The sequence below is a fragment of the Bombyx mori genome, chromosome 10, assembly GCF_030269925.1.
Source record: "Bombyx mori chromosome 10, ASM3026992v2".
NCBI lineage: Eukaryota > Metazoa > Arthropoda > Insecta > Lepidoptera > Bombycidae > Bombyx > Bombyx mori.
Window position 1 is genome coordinate 5257485 of NC_085116.1, and position 25659 is coordinate 5283143.

The 25659-nt window shown below is 39.2% G+C and overlaps 2 protein-coding genes and 1 non-coding gene across 3 annotated transcripts in view; all 3 read right to left on the bottom strand.

The window, feature by feature from the left end:
• LOC101736582 (adenosine receptor A2b) overlaps positions 1 to 25659 on the bottom strand; it is a 58489-nt gene that overhangs the window by 31494 nt on the left and 1336 nt on the right. The window lies entirely within an intron of this gene.
• On the bottom strand, positions 16502 to 19329 carry LOC134199480 (uncharacterized). The gene is made up of 2 exons (XM_062670477.1): positions 19085 to 19329; positions 16502 to 17900 (listed from the first exon to the last, which is right to left on the bottom strand). Exon 2 carries the CDS (start codon positions 17678 to 17680, stop codon positions 16862 to 16864), a length of 819 nt encoding a protein of 272 aa, XP_062526461.1. The 5' UTR covers positions 17681 to 17900; positions 19085 to 19329; the 3' UTR covers positions 16502 to 16861.
• Mir3207 (microRNA mir-3207) lies at positions 17785 to 17895 on the bottom strand. Its single transcript, NR_107490.1, has one exon. It is a non-coding gene; the product is annotated as a microRNA mir-3207 (primary transcript).

Genomic DNA, 25659 nt, shown 5'->3' on the forward strand with positions numbered 1-25659 from the left:
CGATGATTTTCCAATGATCTATCGTCTGCATTGAATTCAATATTAAGCAACGGACTTTTTGGATATTCGTAATGTACTCTTTACATAAATTTTGTTACAAGAAAAAAGTATTTTTTCCAATTATGAGTATAAATTATGCGTTCGTTTTATTTAAAATAACTCATCAGAACGCTCTCTTTTACCTAAAATTATTTTAAACCTGTAACTAAAAGAATATCACCACTGCTAATCTTTGCGATATGTTTTAAAAGACTGCAAATTATCATGGCATACACTCTATGAATAAATAAGATTAAACATAAATATAATTAATAAGGTTTAAGATCTACTCATTGACTATAAGACGTTGTCATCACCTCTCATGAAATTAGAAACAATACTTTCCGACACGTCTATGTCGATTGAGCTTTAAGACCCGGTCCTGAATGTTGTTAAAAGAAATGGAAAGAAGCTTAAATACTTAATATTTTGATAGACCTGGGTCGATGTTTTAATAAAACTATGGGTCTGTCACACCTAACACCAGAGGCGGATTATCCGTAAGGCAAACTAGGCACGTGCCTAGGGGCGTGTGACAAGGGGCGCGCGAGCTCAGCATTTTTAAATAAATAAAGAAAATAACATATCGACGATCAAGAACTAAATGCTGATCTATAATCTAAATCTTCTGTCGTCCCTCTTGATTTCTTCACAGTAATAACGTCATATTTCATTCGCGCATTAGCGTAAGTACAAAGGTTTTGGTCTACTGAAGTCTAGGGTTTGATGATACAACGTCATCGTAATTGCAAAAACAACTAGTTAAAATTTATAGCATTATGATGGCCATTTATGCCCGGTACAGGGGCGTCGATAAAGTGATTGCCTAGGGCGCTCTGGACCTTTAATCCGCCACTGGCTAACACCCCACCAAACAATCAGTGAAGCGAAGAGATTATTTAAATATCATATGTAGCAGAAAAAAAAGGTCGACAGTCAACATGTGGTCTTTGATGTTGCCGTACTACAATATTGGCCATTTTAAAAGTAATTTATGGAGGGCTGGCAATCTATATTTGGCTATGTACTCGTTAGTTTAAAAGCAATATTCGTGAAATACAATTATCTGCTTAACTTCTAAGCGTTGACTTCTCTACTTAATAACTCACATGTTCTATATCGCAGCTATGTCCTTCGAAACGTTGTCGGAAACTTAATTCACTTCATTAATTAAAACTAAATGGTGCAGTCGACTAATCCCTGTAGATATCAGTTTTGCACTTCACCTATTATCTATTTACGCTGTAATTACTAATGTCTGTTACGTTGAGCCCTAGGGATAACGGATCAAGAATTTAATAATAAAACGTGCTATTTATTATAATACGAGATTTTGTGCAAATTTATTTCTTTAAAATAAGATAACATTCGATTTAGATTTACATGAGATACTCCTCTTATTTGTTTCAAACTTGATTTTTAAACATTACAAGGCTTTCGTTGTGAGGTCCAGTAACCACTTAACATCAGGTGGGCTGTGAGCTCGTCCATCCATCTAAGCAATAAAAAAAAAAAAAAAAAAAAAAAAAAAAACAGCTGCTGAGAATCCTTTTCAAAGATTTGACAAAGAGTTTTTCAAAAAACAATTGTGGAGAGCTGATTAGAGCAAAAAGCAACTCATAAAAACTACTGTATAAGAAAACAGTGATTTATACAAGTTATAAGAATATCGTTCCGGTGACTATGGGCGCGAATGGAAAATGGCGATGACGGAATCATATCAAATTCTCAGAGCACGATTTCTCATAATTTCCAGTATCTTACATTAACTTGAGTCTAATATTTAATGTTAATGGCCTAATAAAATTGCCAAAATCGGATATTTTGGCGATTAGGTACTTATGGCAATACTTATGATAGCCGTGATTTTATCTATAAATGACCGCAATCTAAATTTGAACCTAATATTGACGATAACAAATATTATCGATTTAGGCTTGCGTGAACTAAGCACGATTAGCTGCGGGAATTGCATGGACACCATAATTTTTATAATCATATCATTATCGTCCGTTTTCGTAAGTCGTAGGGATAATCCTATCCATATCCTCATAGTATCTGCACCATATCTGCATAGTCTTGGCAGTATTGTCTCTGTGGACGAACGGTGTCGTATATTATATCCGTTTAATCTAATAAATAGCCGTATCTGCATTTATGGATATGGATGGTCAATGTTTGAATTTGTGAAAATTTTATTTGTAGAATTTGTAAATGAAAGTCGTGTTATAAATTGTTGATGAGTTTTTTACATGAATAGCAGGTACTGAATATCAAATAACTGAGAATACTTGAATTGTTTGAAAAGAAAAACAATGCAATAATGTTTGTCCCGTAGAGTAGTATGTATATTAACTATAATATATGTAGTAGCTGTTTGAACTTTTAAGTGTCATGATCTTTCTTGCAATGATAAATGTTCTCACAATGATGTAAAGCCGGTAGACAGCGGCCTGGCTCTACCCTTGGCTTTGATGATGACCATGGGCGACGATAACCATTCAGCAACAGGTGGCCTTTATGCTCATCTGCCTACAAGGGTAATAAACAAGACTTAGCATGTAAAAGTAGCATTTCTTTGTTTCTGTAACACATAAATCAATACTTAAAAAAAAACTGCTCACAAAATAATGATTTATGAAAAAAATCCAAAACATTTTCTTTCGACGAAATATGCTGTCACATATTAGGGACGCAGAGACTTTAAATATTTTTTATTGCCTAAAAGCAAGCAATCATTATCGCAGAATCACCTTCCTTGCATTTTATCGCAATTTAAAGCACAAATTAATTTTCAATTTTAGAAACGGTTAAATAATAAATTTATAGGATACGAATACATTTCACGACTTTCCGAATTCTTAAATTGTCGTAGGCGACAGTATTTTCGATTTCATACTTGGGCATTGACCTAATAACATTGTTTTATGTTTCTGAAAACATTTCGGTACTTTCATCTGCAAGTCTGGGTGTAAATTAAACTGACATGAAACAATTATTGTGTTTCAGTTACAAAAAAAGAACGATTGGTGGTCTTACTACACGGTGCGCAACAAGACGCGACCCTTTTTTTCCTACCTATACTGATAGCCTTGAGAGGCTATTTCAGCTTCACCCTAACGTGTAGGTAAGCTCACGGGGCTCGAGCCGGAAGTGTTGCTAACACTGGCCCTAGCAAGAGCAATGCTACGCAGAATCTACCACCGGATCGGAAACGCGACCCACTGAGATGATCCGGCCAAAAACTCAGTGGACTGTGTCTATGGGCTAATTTACTCGTCGAGCCCTTCGTCGCAAGCAACGGGTTCTGCGAGGACGGTGACCGGTGCTTGAGGTACCTAAAAGCACCGTTAGTGGATCGGGAGGGTCCGTAATGACGTTTTTGGGCGACGTCGACTGTTTACCATTCGGTCCACAGGATCAGGTATGAACGCGACCCTGCTCGCTTTATCTAGACCGTAGTTTTTCATCTTTCTGGCTCCCGTTGCATGCTTAAAACCCAATCCAATGATCCCAATATTCTTTGTCATTCTATTTGGTCTATTAAGAAAGCTTTTAATACAAAAATCCTCTTCGTAAATTTACATTTTTAATTTGGGACGATACTAATGTAGTTTTTTTCATTTTGTGAATTATTTATTAACTAAGTTTATAATAGTGTACAAATCAAATTTATTTCGTTTAAAATTAAATAGAAAAAAAAACTCACAGATATATGTAAATTTTCATAATGACGATTACAAAATTAAAATGGAAACTTAATCGTTCTAGTTTTGTAAAATCATTATTAACACATTTTAAGCTGCAGTAAGCGTTCGTTTGTCACATAACATAACACAAAAAAGTCACAGAAATAAATAAAAAATTGCTGCAAATGGTGTCACTGAGTCTATCACGGACTATCCAATTGTGATAATCCGTCGGCCATTTTGCAAACAGATTTAGAAATATGACCACGACCAAGAGTATTAATTATATGGAATTATTGAAATATCGTGACGACAAACGCGCTTCCAATATGACTGTGGTATCCTTGCTCACCGATTAACAAACCTCTAATTGAACGCCGGAGTATTTTTATTTTTCTTATGAATTGCTTACAATTTGAACTTTCCTGGGACATTGCCAAATTGTTTAATTCAAAACGTAAACATGTCCTGTATTGCAGACGTGAATCTTTCCTTATAAACGTTAAATTCAATTAAAGTTATCTTATTTTTTAAATGCTTTCGATGCGGTTAACGTTAGGCAACGGCTTGGCACTGCCCCTGGCATTGCTAAGGTGACGTATGCTCGACTGCCTACAAAGGAAATAAAAAAATGCTTAAATTATTCAATGAAGATCGTGCTATGCTGAAGAAGATAAAGTGGCGAGTTTAGTGATTGTAATCTCTTAGTTAGCTCCTTGTTAGATGAACTAGATAAACTAGAGATTCTTGCATAAAAAATAGATAAGAAGTTTCAATAATGAAAAAATAAAACTAATTTAATTACCATGAAAATAATTAACAATGAGAACGATGATGTAATTCTCTAGTACTACTATTATTTTTATTGATTATTAACACAATAGTGTTACTGTTAATAATAACAAAGTAATATTATTATTGCTAATTTAAACTTTTTGTTACTTCTTTTTTTTAGGTTGACACAGCCGGCTTCCAAATTTAATTATGGAACTTTGATTCGAATTTGTATTTACTTGCTACCGTCTACTTTGACCTCTTAATCACTCCAGTCGAAAAAGAAAAAAAAAACCTATTTCTACGAAATTATTTTATTTCCACTTACTACCTTATAACAAAAAGGACGAGAGAGCGTTTCATGACCTTCACATCCCCTTTTTTCACACAATTTTCCATAAAACCTGGAGGTTTTTATGAATCTCACAATTTATTACTTGTAACTGATGGTAGTACATCTTGTGGATCCATAAGGGTAGGTATCACTACCTTGCCTATGTATGCCGTGAAACAGTAGTGCGTTTCGGCTTGAAGGGTGGGGCAGCCGTTGTAATATAAAAACGGAGACCTTAGAACTGATGTCTCAAGGTGGGTGGCGACATTGACGTTGTAGATGTCTATGAGCTCCGGTAACCGCTTAACACCAAGTGGGTCGTGATGGATTCATTATTTTTTTCCCTACCTATTCGTTTGTAGCCTATGGGGCTATTCCGGCTACGCTATGGCTGGCAAATGAGCTCACGGGGCTGAACCTGAGAAAATTGGCGCTGACACTAACAAGAGCAGTGCTTCCCAAAATCTACCACCGGTTCGGAATCGCGACCCACTAAGAAAATCCAGCGAGAAACTCAGTCGGATGTGTCTAGTGTACCGCGCGCACCATTATATTAATATTGTTCTCCTTAACGTCATACTACGCATGTTATTTTTACCCCTAACCTTTCATTGTTAGAGTGGTTAATGAAGTCGCCCTTCCCTATCTTTTTGTTAACTGTTACGTCATTTTACAACTACATATTAGATGTTACAAAAACGTTATCAATGGTTTCAACTTTTTTTTTTATGATTGCCGGATTACTGGTGGCTCGTAGGCCTTTCCAGTTTCACCAGGACAGGTGGGCGAGCAAAGGCTCAGCCAGGAGGGGTGGGATTTTCTAACAGCTACCCGAGCGCCTCCGAAGGAGACCTAACAGCTCGAGAATAGCTACTTCGCGAATGAATCTACTACCGGATCGGAATCGCGACCCGCTGAGAAGATCAGGCGAGAAACTCAGCGAGCTGATTAATGGGTTAGGTTGCACGGCGAACTCTTTGTCGAGTTCGACGAGTACGGTTACCGAGGTCCCTAAGCCTGCTCCTAGTGTTAGAGCTGAAGACGTCTAATGCAAAGGTTATTGGATCTGATGGATCCGTAAGGACGTGTCTAGGGCGGGTTTCTACTGTAGTCCCAGGAAACGCCTCTATTTAAAAACATTATCATAATAACATTTTAATCAAAGTCTTGTCCTTATCCGGATCTAACAAAATATCCATTACAATAAAAATCTGTGAGTATTAATATTCTTTAAGTGGTTTCGTACATTCTTGACCCAAAACGCCGCAGTCGAACTACAATTGTTCTACCCTAATAAACTTTTACGATTTCCATTACACACAAACAATCAATGTTTCTTTTGACTTTTTTGGCTTCTTATTCATGTTTATATTTCTGTGACAATAATATTTATGTATAATTACTTTGATTGCTTTAATGTTATTTTGATGAATGGTCTCACTTCAAAGACATATTTTCCTATATATTACCTACATATTTTCAAATCTGCCGTAGATACCAAGTTCTTTAGGAACATACGTAGTTATCTAGCCTACCTACCGACCGACACTCGTTTACAAACAACCTCCACGGTGAAGGAATAATATTATGGTGTTTTAATGGTAATGGTAGGGCGTTATTATCTTGGTGTATTCGGTAGGTACATATGTATGTTTGTTTAAATGTCAGGGAATCTTTGATTCGTTTTAAGCCTTCATGTTGCCTTACATGTCAGCTCATGCCATTCAGAATATTGAATTATACGAAGCGACCAATGTTTTGTCTCTTTGCCGCATGTTTGACGTAAAATAATACGAAGAATATGACCTAATGTAACTATTCCCATGTTAAACATGGTGCCATTGAACATGGCTAGTGTTCAAAATAGTAAGTTAAATAATTCAACAACTACTGAGGATTACAATGCTATAATAATGACAATGTCATATTTTTTTTAAGTTTTATAAAAATAATAGGTTTTTTTTTTATTTCTTAGATGGGCGAACGAGCTCACAGCCCACCTGGTGTTAAGTGGTTACTGGAGCCCATAGACATCTACAACGTAAATGCGTCACCCACCTTGAGATATAAGTTCTAAGATCTCAGTATAGTTACAACGGCTGCCCTACCCTTCAGACCGAAACGCATTACTGCTTCACGGCAGAAATAGGCGGGGCGGTGGTACCTACCCGCGCGGACTCACAAGAGGTCCTACCACCAGTAAGGTTATAAATATTAACTCTCCTGCCTCTCCATTGAAAACGAACTCCAAATTTGTTCACAGTGCGAGATTAACACATCGCGTGCCTACATGTAAACATATATTAATATGCACTTCCTAATTTCATCTATAGCTATGAAAATTTAATAAATCTAAACAATAAACTCTCAGACTCATCTCGTTTACATAATAATATTATCTTTTTGTAATACACTGTGATATGTGCACTAGATATGAAATATAATCTGCCGTACGTTACATGACGCAAAACATCGATCAAAGCTATGACGTATACAGTATTTGCAGCTGTCCACGTGGGTATTGTATGAACGACAGATAAAGGATCATAAATCATTACGTAAAAGCATTACGCGAAAATTTTGTTAACTCAATTTTGTAATTAAATTAAAACATCGGTGGTTTTACTAAGCACTGTTTTATTTTAGTGGCTTTTTTAAATAGGCCATCAAAATTTAATTTCAAATTTTCAGCATAGAATAAGATATAAATATATGAGATACGAAATCTAGTGAACTAAAATTGTGGTAACCCAATTAAATGGCCAGTCTTAAATTCTCAACGCATTCCTCGTGTATTGCAATAATGAATGAATTGCACATTTTTTTAAATTTCCTCCTTATCCGCTAGTTGCTTCAAGAAGCTATTTAGGCTTCACCTTGACTGTTGAGTGAGCTTATGGGACCCAGCCTGAAGTAGTTTACCCTGAGAGCCCTAGGAAGAGCAATACTTCGGTGAATCTATCACCAAATCGGAGTCACAAACCACTGAAAACATCCGACGAGAATCTCAATGGTTTGTGTCTCTGGATTAAGTTCCGGCAAAGGTCGAACTTTGACCAGTATTCGCAATGCTTAAAAGAACCGAGAGTTGGTCGGGAAAATCCGAAATTAAATGTCTAGAACGACGACCCGGCGGTGGTTCGTTTCACGGATGCACTAATATAATGTATCATTCATCTTATATATTTGTGAAACAAACAATACAATATATCAGTATGTTAAAGATAGGTACAGCGAAAAGCAAACAGATTTCCACCATTAACAAATCACATTAGAAGATAGTGATACATAATATCAAGATAACTGACGTCAATGAATTTAACAAAAACTTTTTTTTTGATCTAGGAAAAAAATACTAATACATATAATAATATATAAGTCTATTAAGCAAACCGAAATAGTATACAATATTTTTACTAGTCATTAATTACCGCGAACTGACTAATAAAACAATACTCTTCTTTTTCTCCACCTTAACCCACTAGATGGGGTCGGCACAGCTAATTTTTCTCTTCCATTCTCTTCTATCAGCCGTCATCTCAACACTCACTGCTCTCTCTCTCATATCGCCATTCACACACTCCATCCATGTCTTCTTCGGTCGACCTCTTCCCCCTCTACCTTGCACTACCATTTCCATACATCTCCTAGTCACATGCATCTTCTCTCTACAATACTAGTGCTACGATTTTATCTCGCGTTTATTATTTTCATTCTGACGTGTCGAATACATTACATACATTTTCGTGGTCACGGACAACGCAATCATGTCTGCAATTATGTCTACGGTCTAGCGAAAACCGAAGAAAATACTGACTCATAAACATAAACAGTACACATGTCTGTGGCGTCGTGTTCTTGTGGTTACTATGCGCTCCAGTTAACACCAGATTTAATTTTATATTGCTGTGGACAGACGAGGTCACAACTCACTTTGTATCTCTTAATACGAAGTCTTTATACAAAGTCATGAAAGTCCATAAACACCAAAATATGAACATGTGATGGTATTCCCCAATTGTGTTTCATAACCGTCTTCATGATCTTCAAACAGGAATACAAGATTACTTCACTGCAAAAATAGGCAGATTGGAAATACCTAATTTGCGTGCTCGCATCACCGGTAAAGGTAGGTTTATTGACTTAACAATGAAATTTTAATTAGCAATTCTGAATTATGTATCCGTGTCGCATGTCTTATTTACAGTAGAATTTAAGCATGCTCTACGTCAGTCTTTCCCAAAGTGGGCGATAACGCCCCCTTGTGGACGCTGTAGGCCTAAAGGGAGGCGGTAAGAGGCCCGGAATAAAATGGGGGCGTTGTGTAGAGGCTTGGGAGGCAATTTGTTATTTCATCTAGGACTCATAGACACCGGACTGAGCTCTCTCTATAGTGGTTTTAAGCAGGTGAAAAAATGGGGGCGCTAAAAAATAATGGGGGTTGGTGCTTCCCGCTTCCGTAGGTTTAACCCGCGATTCCCTACAAGTGACCCCTGGGTGGTGCTAAACGGGAGCCGAAAATATAACCGGTGGTAGGACCTAGTCCGACTGGCTGGCGACCACCCTCCAACTAGAGTCCGCCGCCAAATAGCCTAGCTGTGTTCCGGCGTGTGGGTTGGAGAGCCAGTTCTATCCCTTCCCTTTCCCCTTCCTTGTTGGGGTTAAGTCTTGGTGACGCCTGGAACTTGCGGAGCAGACGTGCGTGCGAACTCACGGGGCGTGATTGTTTGACGGGGGTATAGGGAGACCCAGTGAAACGGTACCCGCTGCCGCCCGCCGGTCAGTAGGGGACCTGAACCCGGGTGTCTCTACTAAACTCCGCCCCGGGAAGCTGTCCCGCCAACCGGTGTAAAATCCTGTCGTGCGGTCGTCGTGCCGGAGTCGGAGACCGGAGTGGATCCCGGCGATCGCACGCAGAGTGGACTGGGGGCCCTTCCATGCCCTGCGTCAGTCTCTCACGCAACCCGTGGTCGAGCACGTACTATGTTCCGCGCTTCATTCAGGTGTTGCCTCGATCTCACCTCCAACATCCTACCTCTCCTAATCCTACTCTCCGTAAACTTAAGAATCATGAAGACGACAAAAAAAAGAAAAGGGTTTCACAGGCGGTCCCCCATTCCACATTTAATGTGGATTTCAGCAATGTCAGGGGCCTACATAGCAACCTTGACGCCGTACACCACCACCTTGAGACGGCGCAGCCTGCCCTGCTTTTTTTAACGGAGACGCAGATATCTGCTCCGGATGATACCTCATACCTTGAATACCCCGGCTACGTATTGGAGCACAACTTCCTGCGTAAAGCCGGGGTGTGCGTATTCGTCCGGGCTGATGTCTGTTGTCGCCGTCTTCGGGGCCTCGAACAACGGGACCTGTCCCTCTTGTGGCTGCGCGTAGATCACGGGGGCCGTAGCCGAATCTACGCGTGCCTGTACAGGTCCCACAGCAGTGATGCAGGTTCAGCTCTGTTTGAGCATGTGCAAGAGGGGACTAACCGCGTGCTTGAGCAGTACCCATCTGCGGAGGTGGTGGTTCTTGGAGACTTTAACGCTCACCACCAAGAGTGGTTGGGGTCCAGAACCACTGACCTCCCGGCTCGGACTGCCTACGATTTCGCCTTGGCCTACGGCTTCTCCCAGCTGGTGACACAGCCCACCCGTGTCCCAGATATCGAGGGGCACGAGCCTTCTTTGTTGGACCTTCTGCTGACCACAGATCCGGCCGGATACAGTGTGGTGGTCGACGCTCCGCTTGGATCGTCTGATCACTGCCTTATTCGTGCTGCCGTACCACTCTCTCGTCCTGATCGTCGAACGACGACCAGGTATCGAAGAGTTTGGCGGTATATGTCAGCAGATTGGGATGGATTGCGTGAATTTTACGCATCCTACCCATGGGGGCGGTTCTGCTTTTCCTTTGCTGATCCTGACGTCTGTGCGGACCGTCTTAAAGACGTGGTGCTCCAGGGGATGGAATTGTTTATCCCCTCCCCTGAAGTGCCCGTTGGGGGTCGCAGCAGACCCTGGTATAACAATGCCAGCAGGGATGCTGCACACCTCAAGCGGTCCGCATACGTGGCATGGGATAATGCCAGGAGACGTCGGGATCCTAACATCTCAGGGGAAAGGCGGAAATATAACGCCGCTTCCAGGTCCTACAAGAATGTAATTGCTAAGGCGAAGTCGGAGCACGTCGCTAGAGTTGGCGAGCGATTGAAGAGCTATCCCTCCGGGAGCCGTGCTTTTTGGTCGCTCGCCAAAGCTGCAGAAGGAAACTTCTGCAGGTCTAGTCTCCCACCACTGCGCAAGTCCGATGACAATCTGGCCCACAGCGCGAAAGAGAAGGCTGACCTTCTGGTCAAACTCTTCGCCTCGAACTCGACTGTGGACGACGGGGGTGCCACACCACCGAACATCCCCCGGTGTGATAGCTCCCTGCCGGATATCTGCTTCACACAGTGTGCAGTCAGGCGGGAGCTCCGACTCCTGGACGTCCATAAGTCGAGTGGGCCAGACGGCATCCCCGCAGTGGTTTTGAAAACGTGCGCCCCTGAGCTGACACCTGCGCTAACGCGTTTGTATCGCCTCTCTTATTGCACTAACAGGGTTCCGTCTTCATGGAAGACCGCCCACGTCCACCCTATCCCCAAGAAGGGTGACCGGTCGGACCCATCGAGCTACAGGCCTATCGCGATAACTTCCTTGCTTTCCAAGGTGATGGAGCGAATTATAAATACACAACTCCTGAAGTATCTTGAAGATCGCCAGCTGATCAGTGACCGACAGTACGGTTTCCGTCACGGTCGCTCAGCTGGCGATCTTCTTGTATACCTTACTCACAGGTGGGCTGAAGCCTTGGAGAGCAAGGGCGAGGCTCTTGCTGTGAGCCTTGATATCGCGAAGGCCTTCGACAGGGTCTGGCATAGGGCACTTCTATCGAAGTTACCATCTTACGGAATCCCCGAGGGTCTCTGCAAGTGGATCGCTAGCTTTTTGGATGGGCGGAGCATCACGGTCGTTGTAGACGGTGACTGTTCTGATACCATGACCATTAACGCTGGCGTTCCACAAGGTTCGGTGCTCTCCCCCACGCTTTTCATCCTGTATATCAATGACATGCTGTCTATTGATGGCATGCATTGCTATGCGGATGACAGCACGGGGGATGCGCGATATATCGGCCATCAGAGTCTTTCTCGGAGCGTGGTGCAAGAGAGACGATCAAAACTTGTGTCTGAAGTGGAGAACTCTCTGCGGCGAGTCTCCGAATGGGGTGAATTGAACTTGGTTCAATTCAACCCGATAAAGACACAAGTTTGCGCGTTCACTGCGAAGAAGGACCCCTTTGTCATGGCGCCGCAATTCCAAGGAGTATCCCTGCAACCTTCCGAGAGTATCGGGATACTTGGGGTCGACATTTCGAGCGATGTCCAGTTTCGGAGTCATTTGGAAGGCAAAGCCAAGTTGGCGTCCAAAATGCTGGGAGTCCTCAACAGAGCGAAGCGGTACTTCACGCCTGGACAAAGACTTTTGCTTTATAAAGCACAAGTCCGGCCTCGCATGGAGTACTGCTCCCATCTCTGGGCCGGGGCTCCCAAATACCAGCTTCTTCCATTTGACTCCATACAGAGGAGGGCCGTTCGGATTGTCGATAATCCCATTCTCTCGGATCGTTTGGAGCCTCTGGGTCTGCGGAGGGACTTCGGTTCCCTCTGTATTTTGTACCGTATGTTCCATGGGGAGTGCTCTGAGGAATTGTTCGAGATGATACCAGCATCTCGTTTTTACCATCGCACCGCCCGCCACCGGAGTAGAGTTCATCCATACTACCTGGAGCCACTGCGGTCATCCACAGTGCGTTTCCAGAGATCTTTTTTGCCACGTACCATCCGGCTATGGAATGAGCTCCCCTCCACGGTGTTTCCCGAGCGCTATGACATGTCCTTCTTCAAACGAGGCTTATGGAGAGTATTAAGCGGTAGGCAGCGGCTTGGCTCTGCCCCTGGCATTGCTGAAGTCCATGGGCGACGGTAACCACTCACCATCAGGTGGGCCGTATGACCGTCTGCCTACAAAGGCAATAAAAAAAAAAAAAAAAAAAAAAAAAAAAAAAAAAAAAAAAAAAAAAAAAAAAAAAAAAAAAAAAAAAAAAAAAAAAAAAAAAAAAAAAAAAAAAAATTTATTCTCAAAGTGGGCAATAGACAAAATAAGTTTGGGAGCCCCCTGCTCTACGTGTAGTACTAATTGAAATAGTTGTGGCATTCAGCCCGTGATTCGAGTAAGCTAATTAAATTATATATCTGTATAACTACCACATCTATTAGAATCACCAAGAAACACTTGAAGCCAAATAAATTCAATTTTCTTGCACTGTACTCGTATAAGGGTTGACGTCGCATTTGGCTACCAAAAGACGGGGTAGTTAGTGAGATACCGTAAAACTAATTTTAATTATGCCTACGCGAAAACTGAAGCCAATAGCTTATAGAAAATACATGTTAATTTTCATTTAAAAAGCTTTATCGCCGGAAACATTAACTCAGTTACAAATTTGTTGTTTATTTTCAATCGGGAAATTCCATTAAATACCGATTTTTAATGAAGCCCGTTCCACATTTTAGTTAATACAGAAAAATAATTTTCTATTGGTTTTCGCTGCGTAATCGTTTATTGTCATAACATTTCTTCTTCGTTTTTATCGTTAACTAGTTGACCCGGCAGACTTCGTAGTGCCTCAATCGATAGATAAAAGACCTAAACTTTTGTATAAAATAAACTTAAAACAATCAAAAGGAATCCGTCCAAAGGGGGACACATCAAAGGGAAAACAAAATTGTTATTTTTAATTAATTCCGAGCATTTTCATGTTTATTCACCTTTTAAACCTTCTCTGGACTTCCACGAATAATTCAAGACCAAAATTAGCCAAATCGGTCCCGCCGTTCTCGAGTTTTAGAGAGACTAACGAAGAGCAATTCATTTTTATAGATATAGATTTAATTGTGTATTTGTTATCTTTACTACCCAGTTTCAGAGTGGATGAGCATTATGGGATTTTTTTTTTTTTTTTGTCAGGAGGAAATCGCCGGACTCCCACCCTCCACTGGGGATGGAGGGTAGGGCATATCGGAGTCGAACCGACTAAAACCTCCTGTCGCTCAACAACCAATGTCCGACCCTCGCATGAGACAGAACTCATGAAAAGGCAAGGGGAGGAGAGTGAAGCGTTTAGTGCGGAGCACATCTCTCCCATCACCCTCCCCCTCGGGACGCCGGGCCAACGATCGTCGGCGCCACGACCACCAGCCCTCTCGGTCGGCAGGCTGTCCGAAGCCCGCCTAGATGGCGCCGGTTTGAATTGGTTATCCTACGAAAAATCGAGGATAGCCGGCCTTCCATCACCCGGATGCTCTTGCGTAAAACGCGTGCAGAGCAGCTTGCACGTCGTCTTCTTAGGCCCCCTTCGCTGGGCCCCAGACCGACATATGAGGGGGACCCGAAACACTTAGAGGGCCAGGGCTAGGGCGAGATCCGCCTCCCTGGCCCCCGTTCGACGGCGGCGGGCTTGTGCGTCTCTCACGCACCCCGCCGCCTCCTTCTGCGAGATGGTGCACTCGCAGAAGTCGAGCATCGCCTTCCACGACTCGTCGCTGCCGAGCATCGATGCCACAACACTCGGCAACGACAAGTCATTTCCTATTTTTGCGACGAGGACACGGTGCCACCCCTCCCATGCGGGGCAGGCAACGAGCGTGTGCTCCGCCGTGTCCAAGTCGCAACCACAATGGTAACACTCTGCCGTCGGCTCGGCTCCGATCCGGTGCAGGAACTCACCAAAGCAACCATGCCTAGTGAGCACCTGCGTGAGCCGGAAAGTGAGGCGTCCTCTGTCACGATTCACCCAATCCGCAAGAATCGGGCGAATCGCCTCGACGGCGCTACGACCAGCCGAAGGATCGGCCAGCCGCCTGGACCATGACTCCAGCACGGACCGCCGAGATTGGGCCCTTCGCGCTCTGACCACACTGGGGGAGCATTATGGGTAGGGATGTTCGAAAAATAACCGCAAAATTTATAAAATTTGTATTATATTATAATTATTGTTATTCCGATACCTGCCAGAGGATTCGAAGCATAATTTTGAACAATTATAATCCATACCCAATATTCATGGCAATAATGTCAACGGCAATCAGTAGACTGTTTGGTATTAAACATTTACAAACGATTTAGAGTAGAATTAATTTTGAAACTTTTAACAGGGAAACTAGATCTACTATCCAAGATCGATCCTGGTCGATGTCACTATGTCTTTAAAAGTTATCTGGTTTTTATACAGTGGATGTACCCGTTCTTGTCTCATATGCGTTTTCAATCGCCATTGCACAGGAAAATATACTAGCTTAAGCTATTTGACCAAATTATACATTATTTATTATTATATACATTTTTATATATATTTTTATACACATGTACTGTACATGTGTATATAAAAATCACGTATATTTTACAGTGTCCTAAAATCATTTCTTTTAATGGCTTGTATTCATCTTACGTTCGTAGAAGAAGCTGAAAAAACTAATTTTTGACGTAATGGTTGATTTTATATTTACGAAAATAATATATACTCATAATGAAATTAATCGAAGTAATTACCGAAAACATGTTTATGATTTAGGTCAATGAATTCACGGTAATAACGACGAATGTTGGCTGTTGCATTGACATCAAACACACATGACATCGCGTCTATTTTGGATTTTGTTGTATGATTATTGTATGTATCATACGAGTAATATAAACCTGTATTTTATAATCTAAATGCATCCCAAAATATATATCAAATATTCAAGAGTTTAAAACTATTAAGTTTCCGTTGCAATCCTATGTAACTTTCAATTAACTTTATTAAAATGGGTAGAGATCTGGTATTACATTTAATAAAATATGTAAATTATAGTATTAGTCATTTTAAATTATTACGAAGCACAAGTGCTTATAACGATAATAACACGACGATCTAACTATTTCCTTCAATCCGTTTATTCATAAAGTAGTGCCAGACTTTGGGGGCAATTTCAGCTGAATTGGGCCATAATCGGCCAATCGGGCAATTTTTGCATTTGGTAACTATGCTTGTCTTGATGAAGGAATACCTTTAAAAAGGGAGAATATACAATGGGCGACTGTGTATTTTTTGATACGTACATTATGTTCATAGTTTTCTCTGTCATTTTTGTATCTGTGGATTTTGAAAAAATATATTTTTTTGTTCGTACTTTTGTTGTTTGTACTTTGTAGTTAAATTCTTGACATTAGAAACTGAATCTGAACTGAACTGAATTAGAAAATGAAATCATTTACAATTTTAATTGATTCTAATCCATTCTGGATACCTTAGTGACCATTTTAAGAATAGCATGTTTTTTAATGATTCATCTCAAATTATCAGTTTAGAAAAACGAAAAAAATATATAAAGAAAAAACCGAGAAAAAAGATAAAAACGATTTTTGCTACACACCGGTGTGCTCTCTGACGTATTAGACCACCACCACGATATCCAAGTCAATTTATTGTCTATTTTATTAAAGATAAAACAGTAATTAATCAATTATGGAACAAAGGCTTTTTGTTTTTATCTCGTTTCATGAATAAAACAATCATATCTCCATATCATATTCTTTATTTTACGCGTCCATCACTAAAGATTACATCGTATAAAAACTTTCTATAAAGATAAAATATAGCTAAGAAGCAGTACAAATTCAAACACATACCACGTTTAAAAAAAAATGTAAAAAAACAATTATGAATATATCAGAAACTTAAGTAACTTAGTATAAATATTTTGTAAAGCTTATTAAGTTCCGTAATTGAGCTACATAAACAATATTTGTTAACTCAAAATCTTATTGCAGTATTTTTGTGCGCCTTTCCCATTTCTAATTATTAATACAAACACGAAAATTATTTTTCTACGAAATATAGAATAACTTGTCTTAAGATACAAATTAGGCCCGCGGCTTTATTTTACAACATCGGGATAGTAATTACCGTGCGGCGGTTGTCTAAAAAGATCATCGTCGGTAATGTAATCATTTTTCTTTTTGACTCTCCAAAATCGACAGCAAATCGATATAATAATCACCGTTACCACCAACACCGGTAGCCATATGTACACCGGTACTCCTGAAGGCTTCATTGTCTCCGAATACGCCTTCAATAACGCACAAGGCACGTTATTGCGCTCTTTTAGCATCGTCATGTTATGCCACAACACGCATTCTTGGTCTCTTGTTATCTTAATTGAATCATCGCTATTCTTCAGAAATGGCTCAACGTCAATATGAGACGACTTTATATCCACTAAATGTGACTCAGCCTTTGGCCTCGCAACGCTTTCCATAAAACTTGACATTACAAAACAGGGGACGATCGTCTCTTCGAAATGTGATCTTTCGATGACCTGTAATGAACACTTCTCATCATCGCGAGCCGCATAGTAATGCGAGTGCGGTGAATGCTCCGTTATCGATCGCCCGAGATTGTACAGAGCGAGTCCCGTCAGTAAGTCTCCGAAACGGCTGCCGGATTCTCTGAATCTGTAGACGTAGGTCGGCGGCAGGCCGTGGTAGACGGGATACGAGGACGGCGATGAACAATAACGACACGTGAAATGTATTTGGTTCGGAGGGTGGTAGGAGTAATGGGCGTGGTGTGCACTGACGTGATGATGACCGTGCGTCTGATGGTTACTAAAACGGCCACGCGGCCCGCCACTAATCTTCGCGGTTACTTGCACTAAATTAATTAAAAATATAATGTAGGCGGTGTGCAGCTTCATGGTGTGGCGTCAGGGACGGTTCCCGGCGCGCAACTGCCGTACTCCAGGACATGGGGTCGTGCGACACCATGACAGACACGCCGTCGCCGGGTTGGCGCCCGTCGCGTGCACCATGGGGATTGCAGGGGGAACAAGCTAACAAGCGTTCAGTAACCCGCCCTTTTATTCAGTTGTACGTTGACTAAAACTAAGCCTTCCCTACGTCACTTCACACTGTTTCCTATAAAATTGTAAACATGAAGATACATTTAGATGTCGGTCTACCGATTAGCTACTTGTGATGCGAATGTACGCTTAGATCGTTTTAAATTTGAGAATACAAACAAGGCCGCCGATGTAACAACGCTTTTTTTTAAAGTAATTATTCACTGTAGAGTTCCACTGTTATTGGAAATGCAATCTGGTACAGTACCTTTGCACTTAGCTTAACCCTCTTAGTTGAGGCTAAGAAAATCGTAAAGTATTGAAGATATCATCGTTCAGCCATGCTTGTAAGCATTTAGATGCACCAAAGTCTGAATCTTGCCAAAATGTAGGTTCGATTGTTTCTCTCACTTGACTCACTCTTCAATTATTAAGTCGATTACTTCGAATTTAGAATGCACGTGGTGTTGGAAAGTAAACCAATTAAATTCGTATCCATTCACCATCCGACATGCGTAGAATTGACTATTTCAAAAACACTAATAACTATACAATGTTTCAATCCAATTGAATGTATAAAATCCAAAAAATTAAGCGACAAAATAAAGACAGGACAAATAAAAAACAAGAATTAAAATCAATTCTTATTAAGAACAAAATCATGGGCATATTGTTATACACAAGATGAGCAGAGCAGCTGTGGTCACCTAAGAAAATAATAGCGAGGCTGCTATCAATCTCGTTCATTCCCACTTTCGATGAAGGCCATTAAATTTACCTGAATGAAGAATGTGGTATTTTTAGCAGACTTCAAAATGTTAGTTCTAAACGTTCGATTGGATTGAAGCTTCGTATAGTTATCGTAGGTATGTTGATATGGCCACATAAACCTTTTTTTTTCTTTCGGGCCAAACCTCCTACGAGGTCCCCGCGCCTAGGGGGGCCACGGGGTATGTGGGACTTGACGATCTGCTAGGTGTTGGGAGCAGACCGCGGACCCAAGGAATTGGCCACATAAACCTATGTAGGAAGTTTTTTATTTATTAAATGGGTGGTCGAGATCACGGTCCATCTGGTGTAACCGGAGCTCATAGACATCTATAACGTACCTACCTAAATGCCGCCACCTTGAGATATGAGTCTAAGGTCCCAGTACAGTTACAGAAGTTACAGTTACATAGAAGATTCGAGATTTCACTGGTTCTTTTTGTACAATATAAATAAAAGCTATAATTGAGTAATATAATAAACTTAACTAACCGTGGCGAGTATTTGCTTCGTATATCACAATACAAAGACGTAGGATTTAGAGTACCAAATGTAACGTGTAATCTTTACGTCGCGCCTCAGTATAATCGCATTCTTCCTGTCAGATATCGAGATAGACAATTTCCTGAGCTGTACCTACTCTGTATTTTCATTGAGGTCTTAGCATCTAGGACGATAACAACGTTACGTGACTTGTTTTCTTTTTGATATTGCTACAGAAATCTCCACACGGCACAGATGTGTCGCAATCTCGGTATATAGTTATTTGAACGAAAATCGTACAATAGATCGGGAAATATTTAACAAATATTAGTCTTGCCCGAATGAATCGAATGCAGATCGGTTTGCAGATACTTATTAATTACGGATCAAGTAAAAATATATATATAGATATGGATATATATGTACCTAGTCCAGCCATTACTTCTGTTACAAATGAAAATGCTTTTTTTTTAAATGAAATAATGTAATATTATAAAAAATTATACCTACATATTTATTAAAGTTTCAGCAAAAAATAAAAAAATATTCTTTTCGAAATGGCCACCTTTGACTTTTATACAGGCCTTTAATTTGTTTGGCCGCGAATCTATGGATTTACGTACTGTTTCCAAAGGAAATTTCGCCACTGCTTGCCCCAAAGATTTTTTAAGAGACTCAATGTCGCCTTGTCGTTTAGGGCAGGCCATATCCTCTAAAACTGACGATAATTTGAAATCTAAAGGGTTGAGGTCTGGGCTAGATGAGGGCCAGTCTTCAGCTCTCATAAAGTCGGGAACGTTGGTTTCAAGCCAGGCTTGAGTAGTTGGTGCCTTGTGACCAGGTGTAGAGTTCTGCTGGAAAGTCCTCGGTATAATTTTTTTTTTTTTTTTTAAAAAGTGTAATACTGAGAGGTTTCTCAACATGATCCAAGACTATATCTTGATACACTTTGGCTTGAGTCAACACTTTTTTCAAAAAAACTTTAGTTTTCTGACTCCTGGATAAGACACGCCTCACCAAACCCTCACTGACGGACGATGATGGCCATGTTATACCTTTCCGACCACTTGAGCAGCTTCTTTAGAACTGTGAGCGTACACCTTATCATTTTGCTTATTGTAGTGTTCTTCAGTCGTGAAAACTTTTCATCGGTAAAGAGCATATTTCTGTGCCTTTCACCTGCGTACCGCGACAGAAGGTGTTTTGATTGATCCACTCTCTTTAATTGTAAAGATTGATTTAGGGCATGTCCTTTATATCGACGATAAGCACCGAGCCGGTCTTGTTTTATAATACGCGACAAGGTCCTAGACGGAATCTTCATTTCTCGCGATAACATTTTTTACTTCCTAATGGAGTTTCGACGAATTCTGGCTTTAACAGCATTAACAGTCTTTGTAGTTCTAACAGGACGCGGCGGCCCCGATCTTTTCTGGTCTTCGACAGACGAAGTGTTGTTGTATCTGTTGATAGTACGATATACGAAGATACGATTGATACCAAGTTTTTAGTGTCTGGAATATGACCAACGGCTCCATACCCACTTTGTGCAAGGCGATCACTGCAATCCTATTCTCTTTAACACCCCATTCTACATTGTAATTTGATGATGGACACGAAAAAATATGTGTAATAGCGCAAAATCGAAAGAAGTTTTTAAAATAATATACGTGTTCCAAATTCAAAATAATTAAAAAGTTGAAAAAAGAAAGTTTTTATGTAACAGTATTAATGGCCAGACAGGTACATATTTATTTCATAATTTTATTATTCTAGATTTAAGATTTCGTTTGTTAATATATATTTTTTGCACGATTTAAGAGCTTTAGCAGCAGTGATCAAAATTCGACCATATTCAAGAAATTCTTTGAATATTGTATCGCCTTTGATGGTTGATAAATGTGCTAAATTTCCGATACAGGCACGGCTAATAAAAACGTGTTAAAATCGGCGTCGAACTTCATTCCAAAAACTTTTGTAGGTAAATGTTGCGGATATCGGTAAATTTTGATTTACAACAAACTAATCCGAGAAAAACCAAATTTAACCAAGCGCATTGGTAGTATTCGGTAGTCGAAGCGTGAAGCAATGTGTTTTCGGCTTCTAAAAGCTACGTATCATGAATATTAAAACAGCCTTTCATCACGAAGGTGATCATTCTTCTAGATGAAGAACGTGCTCCCGACGCTGTCAAAGGAAATTTTTAAAGTGCGAATAAATGGCTTTTTTTTGGGTCAGAAGGAAATTTTTCTGTTCGTTTTCCCAGATGCATTTGAAAAAAAAAGATTGATATTTCTAGACACCAGAAACACAAAGTTGCATATCAACTACATTATTGTAATCGATTCAATATTATCATCACAAGCAAGAGGTGCCCCGCGATTTCACCAGCTTCAAATTTGTAATTCAAAAGATATAAAACACGCTACACTTTCCCGAACTAAAGATATGCTTATGTCACTCTATAGTCCGTAAGCTACATATTAGGCGATTTGTAGATACATTAGTACATAAATCACGAACCAACCAACGCGTGCTATCATATTTACTGTAGCATAAAAAATAAAAACGTAGCCTATCCATAGTACATGGGATGCTTTTCATCCTACTACTTTTTTTTTCTGATACAGAATGTCGAACCAACCATGTATCCAAAACCATTCAGCCAGTTTTGCGTAATTAAATAAGAATTGTGCAAAATTTCGTATTTCTAACATTAGCTTAGATTCTGTGCAGCATTAGCGTTATTTAGGATAAGATTTCTTGAAACTATTCTATTGATTATTTATTTTATGATAAATAATATCTGTTACAATACCGGAATAAATAAAAAAATTATAAAACTTATTCTCACCGATCTGTAAGTCAACTCATTTGTTCATTTTCGCGGTTAAACTTTTTATTAGAAAAATAAACTTACATTATCAAAAGCGGTATTTAGTATCTACGAGGGAAGGCTTACGTTTTGTTCAAACAATTGATATTCCCTCTCTCTCTTAAAACTTATCATCTCTTTATCACCAATCATAAGAGTCCAAACGCCAGTGTCATGTGTCACTAAGCATGTAATAATGTTTTATTTTTGAAATAGTATGTTTACTATGGTTCAGCTGTATATTATATGTATCAATAACTAGCGATCAGCAGAAGTGGGACTTCCTTGCCAAAATCGGTATGGAATGTATGACTATCATCACTATTTTAAGATTACTTTGTCGCTTATTTTGACATGCAGCTTATGCAAACTTATGCAAAGTTTACGTTAGAAAAGTCCGGTAACCTATTGTTAAAAAATCAAACTCAGCATTTCTCGAGGCATTTCCATAATAAATCCTCTAAGCAGAGCTAATGATCATTCGTTAGCGTTTCAAAGGGTCGCATTACAACTTCATATTACACTCGGAAATTGACATCGCCTATAAATTATGAGCCGAGATCGAATGTACCAAAAGTTATTGGAAAAGTCCTGATGAAAAACACTGTTACACGATCAGTACTTGTTCGAAAAAAATATAAAATTTTACCTCCTGCTCAAAGCGCTCTTTATGGAACAAAATAATAAAAAACAAGGGTTCAAACATATAATTAAATGTCCAAAATTTTAATTGTTCAACAGTGACAAAAACTTTACGCCAATTTCCAACATTGTTATAGTTATTCAGTTTTCAAACGATAATTATTATTACTCTCGCAATTCAAATATGTATTCTCAAATGTGATCCAAGAAAACCTTTATTGTGCGGTTTTGATTGCAGCAATATGGCAACCTGTAGGTGGATGTTATAATCCACAAATCTTAATATTGTTACTCACACCCAATTATTTATTGTAAAAGATCAATTTATTTTCTTTCTTTCCGTAACGGTGGTATCCGTATCGCCTAATAGACTTTATTGTCTAAACATTGTTACATATTTGATATATTATAGGTAATTTTAGACTAACTGATCGCAGAAAAATTCAATTTCATAAATAAACAAACATCGTGTATAATGGTTTCCTACACTGGTTCGTGACTAATAGTTTTCATTGTATACAATGCTGCAAAAAAAATAAACTTGGGGCGAATTATCGAAAGATATCGCTTGAAACCCAAAATAGTTTAAGATACTTTTTTTGTAAAAGGCATCATAAGAATGCCCGTAAGGCGCATTGCTTATAAAAACAAATGTGAAATATAATCAAATTTTGGAACGAAGTTCCTTATCGCGCGTTGTGAAAGGGGGCTAGACGGAAAAAATTCTTACGAAAAGTTGTCACGACACTTTTTAGATCCGTCATTCTGACCAATCAACGTGTAGGCGCTTATCGCGTGACATTGCTCGTATCCGATTGGTCCGCGTAATGAGTACAGTTTCTCGAGATAGCGTTTCAACAATAGTAATTTAGTTCATAGTATTGTTTTTTTCTTCTTCATAATGCCGTAATTTATTATTATAACTTAAAAAAAAATTTCAATTCCTTCACTAATTAATCGAAAGGAACTTCGTTCCATCCGAGTGTCCCTTGACACCTCTGAAGTTTTTGATTAAAATGTTCCACTTTGATTTTCAATCGATGTTCTAAGAAGTACAGATAACGAAACACAACTTTACTGTTTATATGTACCTTTTTTTCGCGGGTATGCTTTTCGAAAATTTTCAATGATTTGGTTCTCTATAGCACAACTAAGAGATTAAAGATTTAAAAACATTCCGCAATACATATCATTTGATCTATTAACCACAAGCCGCCTAAGGATCGCTACATACTTGAAGGCTGTGGGTATAAGCAACGACTTAGGACAAATTGTTTTTCCGTTTGCAGTGCTATTTCATTGATTGGATATTAATGACTTCGTTGATCTGGTCAGTGACACTGAATATTGTAACCTCGGATTATTATTACGGATCAGAATCAGTATCCATATAAAGGATATAATATTTTGGCATTGAGTGCACCAATTTGTTCTTATCGCATAAGTATGCTTCTTGTACCCATTACAGAGGAGAAAATCGTCTCTTAGGCCCATAGAGCATGACAGCTAAATCCAATTTGAATAATTTCTGTCTTAATAAGTTCGATAAGTCATTAACATTTGACGGATTTTATGCAAAAGTACGCATCGAATAGAACTAGTAAATTCTCTCAATGATAAAATCAACCATAATGACGCACTTGACACTTTAAAATTTAGATTAATTTTGTTTACCAAATTTTCTCTTTTATTTTGTTTTTGTACTTGTTTTCTGGTAAATGTAGGACAAATACTATTTAAAATACACCAAATAAAACAAAAAAAATCTGTCAACAAACGGAGAAGAAAATTGCCTTAAATTACCTTTGCCTCCTTTGATAAAAATATAGTCGTTTCCCGGTAAGTATATTATTTTTTATACCTAAGCCGTCAACCAAATAACTAAATTTTTTTTTTTTATACAAACAAAATAGAAAATGAAACAACTGTTTAGTCTTTGCCTATCTATATACCTAATATATAAAGATTTTATCTGACGTTAAGCGGACGTACATAATATACGTAATACACCTGCTTATATCGTTATCTTCGTTATTGTGAATGAACTAATAATAGGTGATAACGTTTAATTACAACGTTAAAATTAGGGTAAGCCTGCGATTATGGAAACAGCGCTTTTTATACGCCTACTACGAAAACGCGAGAACGGTTTATTTACAAAAACTTTAGATCGGAACAATAACTTGAAGGAACCCTGCTCGGACTTCTTCCCAAGTACTGAAGTTGTCACAAGCTTCTTTATTTAAAGTTGCACGCCTGTGTTATAAAAGCTCTAATTGCGAAACAAAATACCATACAAGTACAGAGTACGCATTCTATGTATTTTTCAGACAAATAATATAATGAACAACATTATAAATTGGTTATCCATTTTAATAAAATTCTTAAGAAAACTTATGATTGCTATTTATTTTACATGTTATATGTCATACGGCACAGGGAATAGGAAAAGCAGTGGTTGCAACTAAGTTGTCGATTAAAAACTTTCGTGGTCTATGAAAGTCGACCATAATAAAAACTAAAATTAGGCACTTAACTATCTTCGGTAAGTTTAAGTCCGTCGTAATAAATTACTGTATTTATAAATTGCAAAAATTTAATGAAATCCAAAAATTGATACTGGGATAAAGTGGGAATTACTTCGAACGTAATATTAAAGCTCATATAAAGAACATAAAAAACTTATAGTAATAAACACAAGTGAGAATATATTGTCCTTATGTTTTTGCGCGTCTCGAAAATATAATTTTAGAATATATTTTTTAGAATATATTTTTAAATAATGAAGAACACCTTTATACAGAATACCGCGTCGCGTTAATTTTATTTTTTCAATGTTTTGAATTGTCTATTTTTTTTTATTTCCCTTTATGGCTGACGAGCATACGGCCCACCTGATGGTGAGTGGTTACCGTCGCCCGTGGACTTCAGCAATGCCAGGGGCAGAGCCAAGCCGCTGCCTACCGCTTAATACTCTCCACAAGCCTCGTTTGAAGAAGGACATGTCATAGCGCTCGGGAAACACCGTGGAGGGGAGCTCATTCCATAGCCGGATGGTACGTGGCAA

Bases quoted from the DNA above. Each gene is read 5' to 3' on its own strand.
- LOC134199480 (XM_062670477.1), bottom strand. From the start codon at position 17,680: ATGAAGCTGCACACCGCCTACATTATATTTTTAATTAATTTAGTGCAA.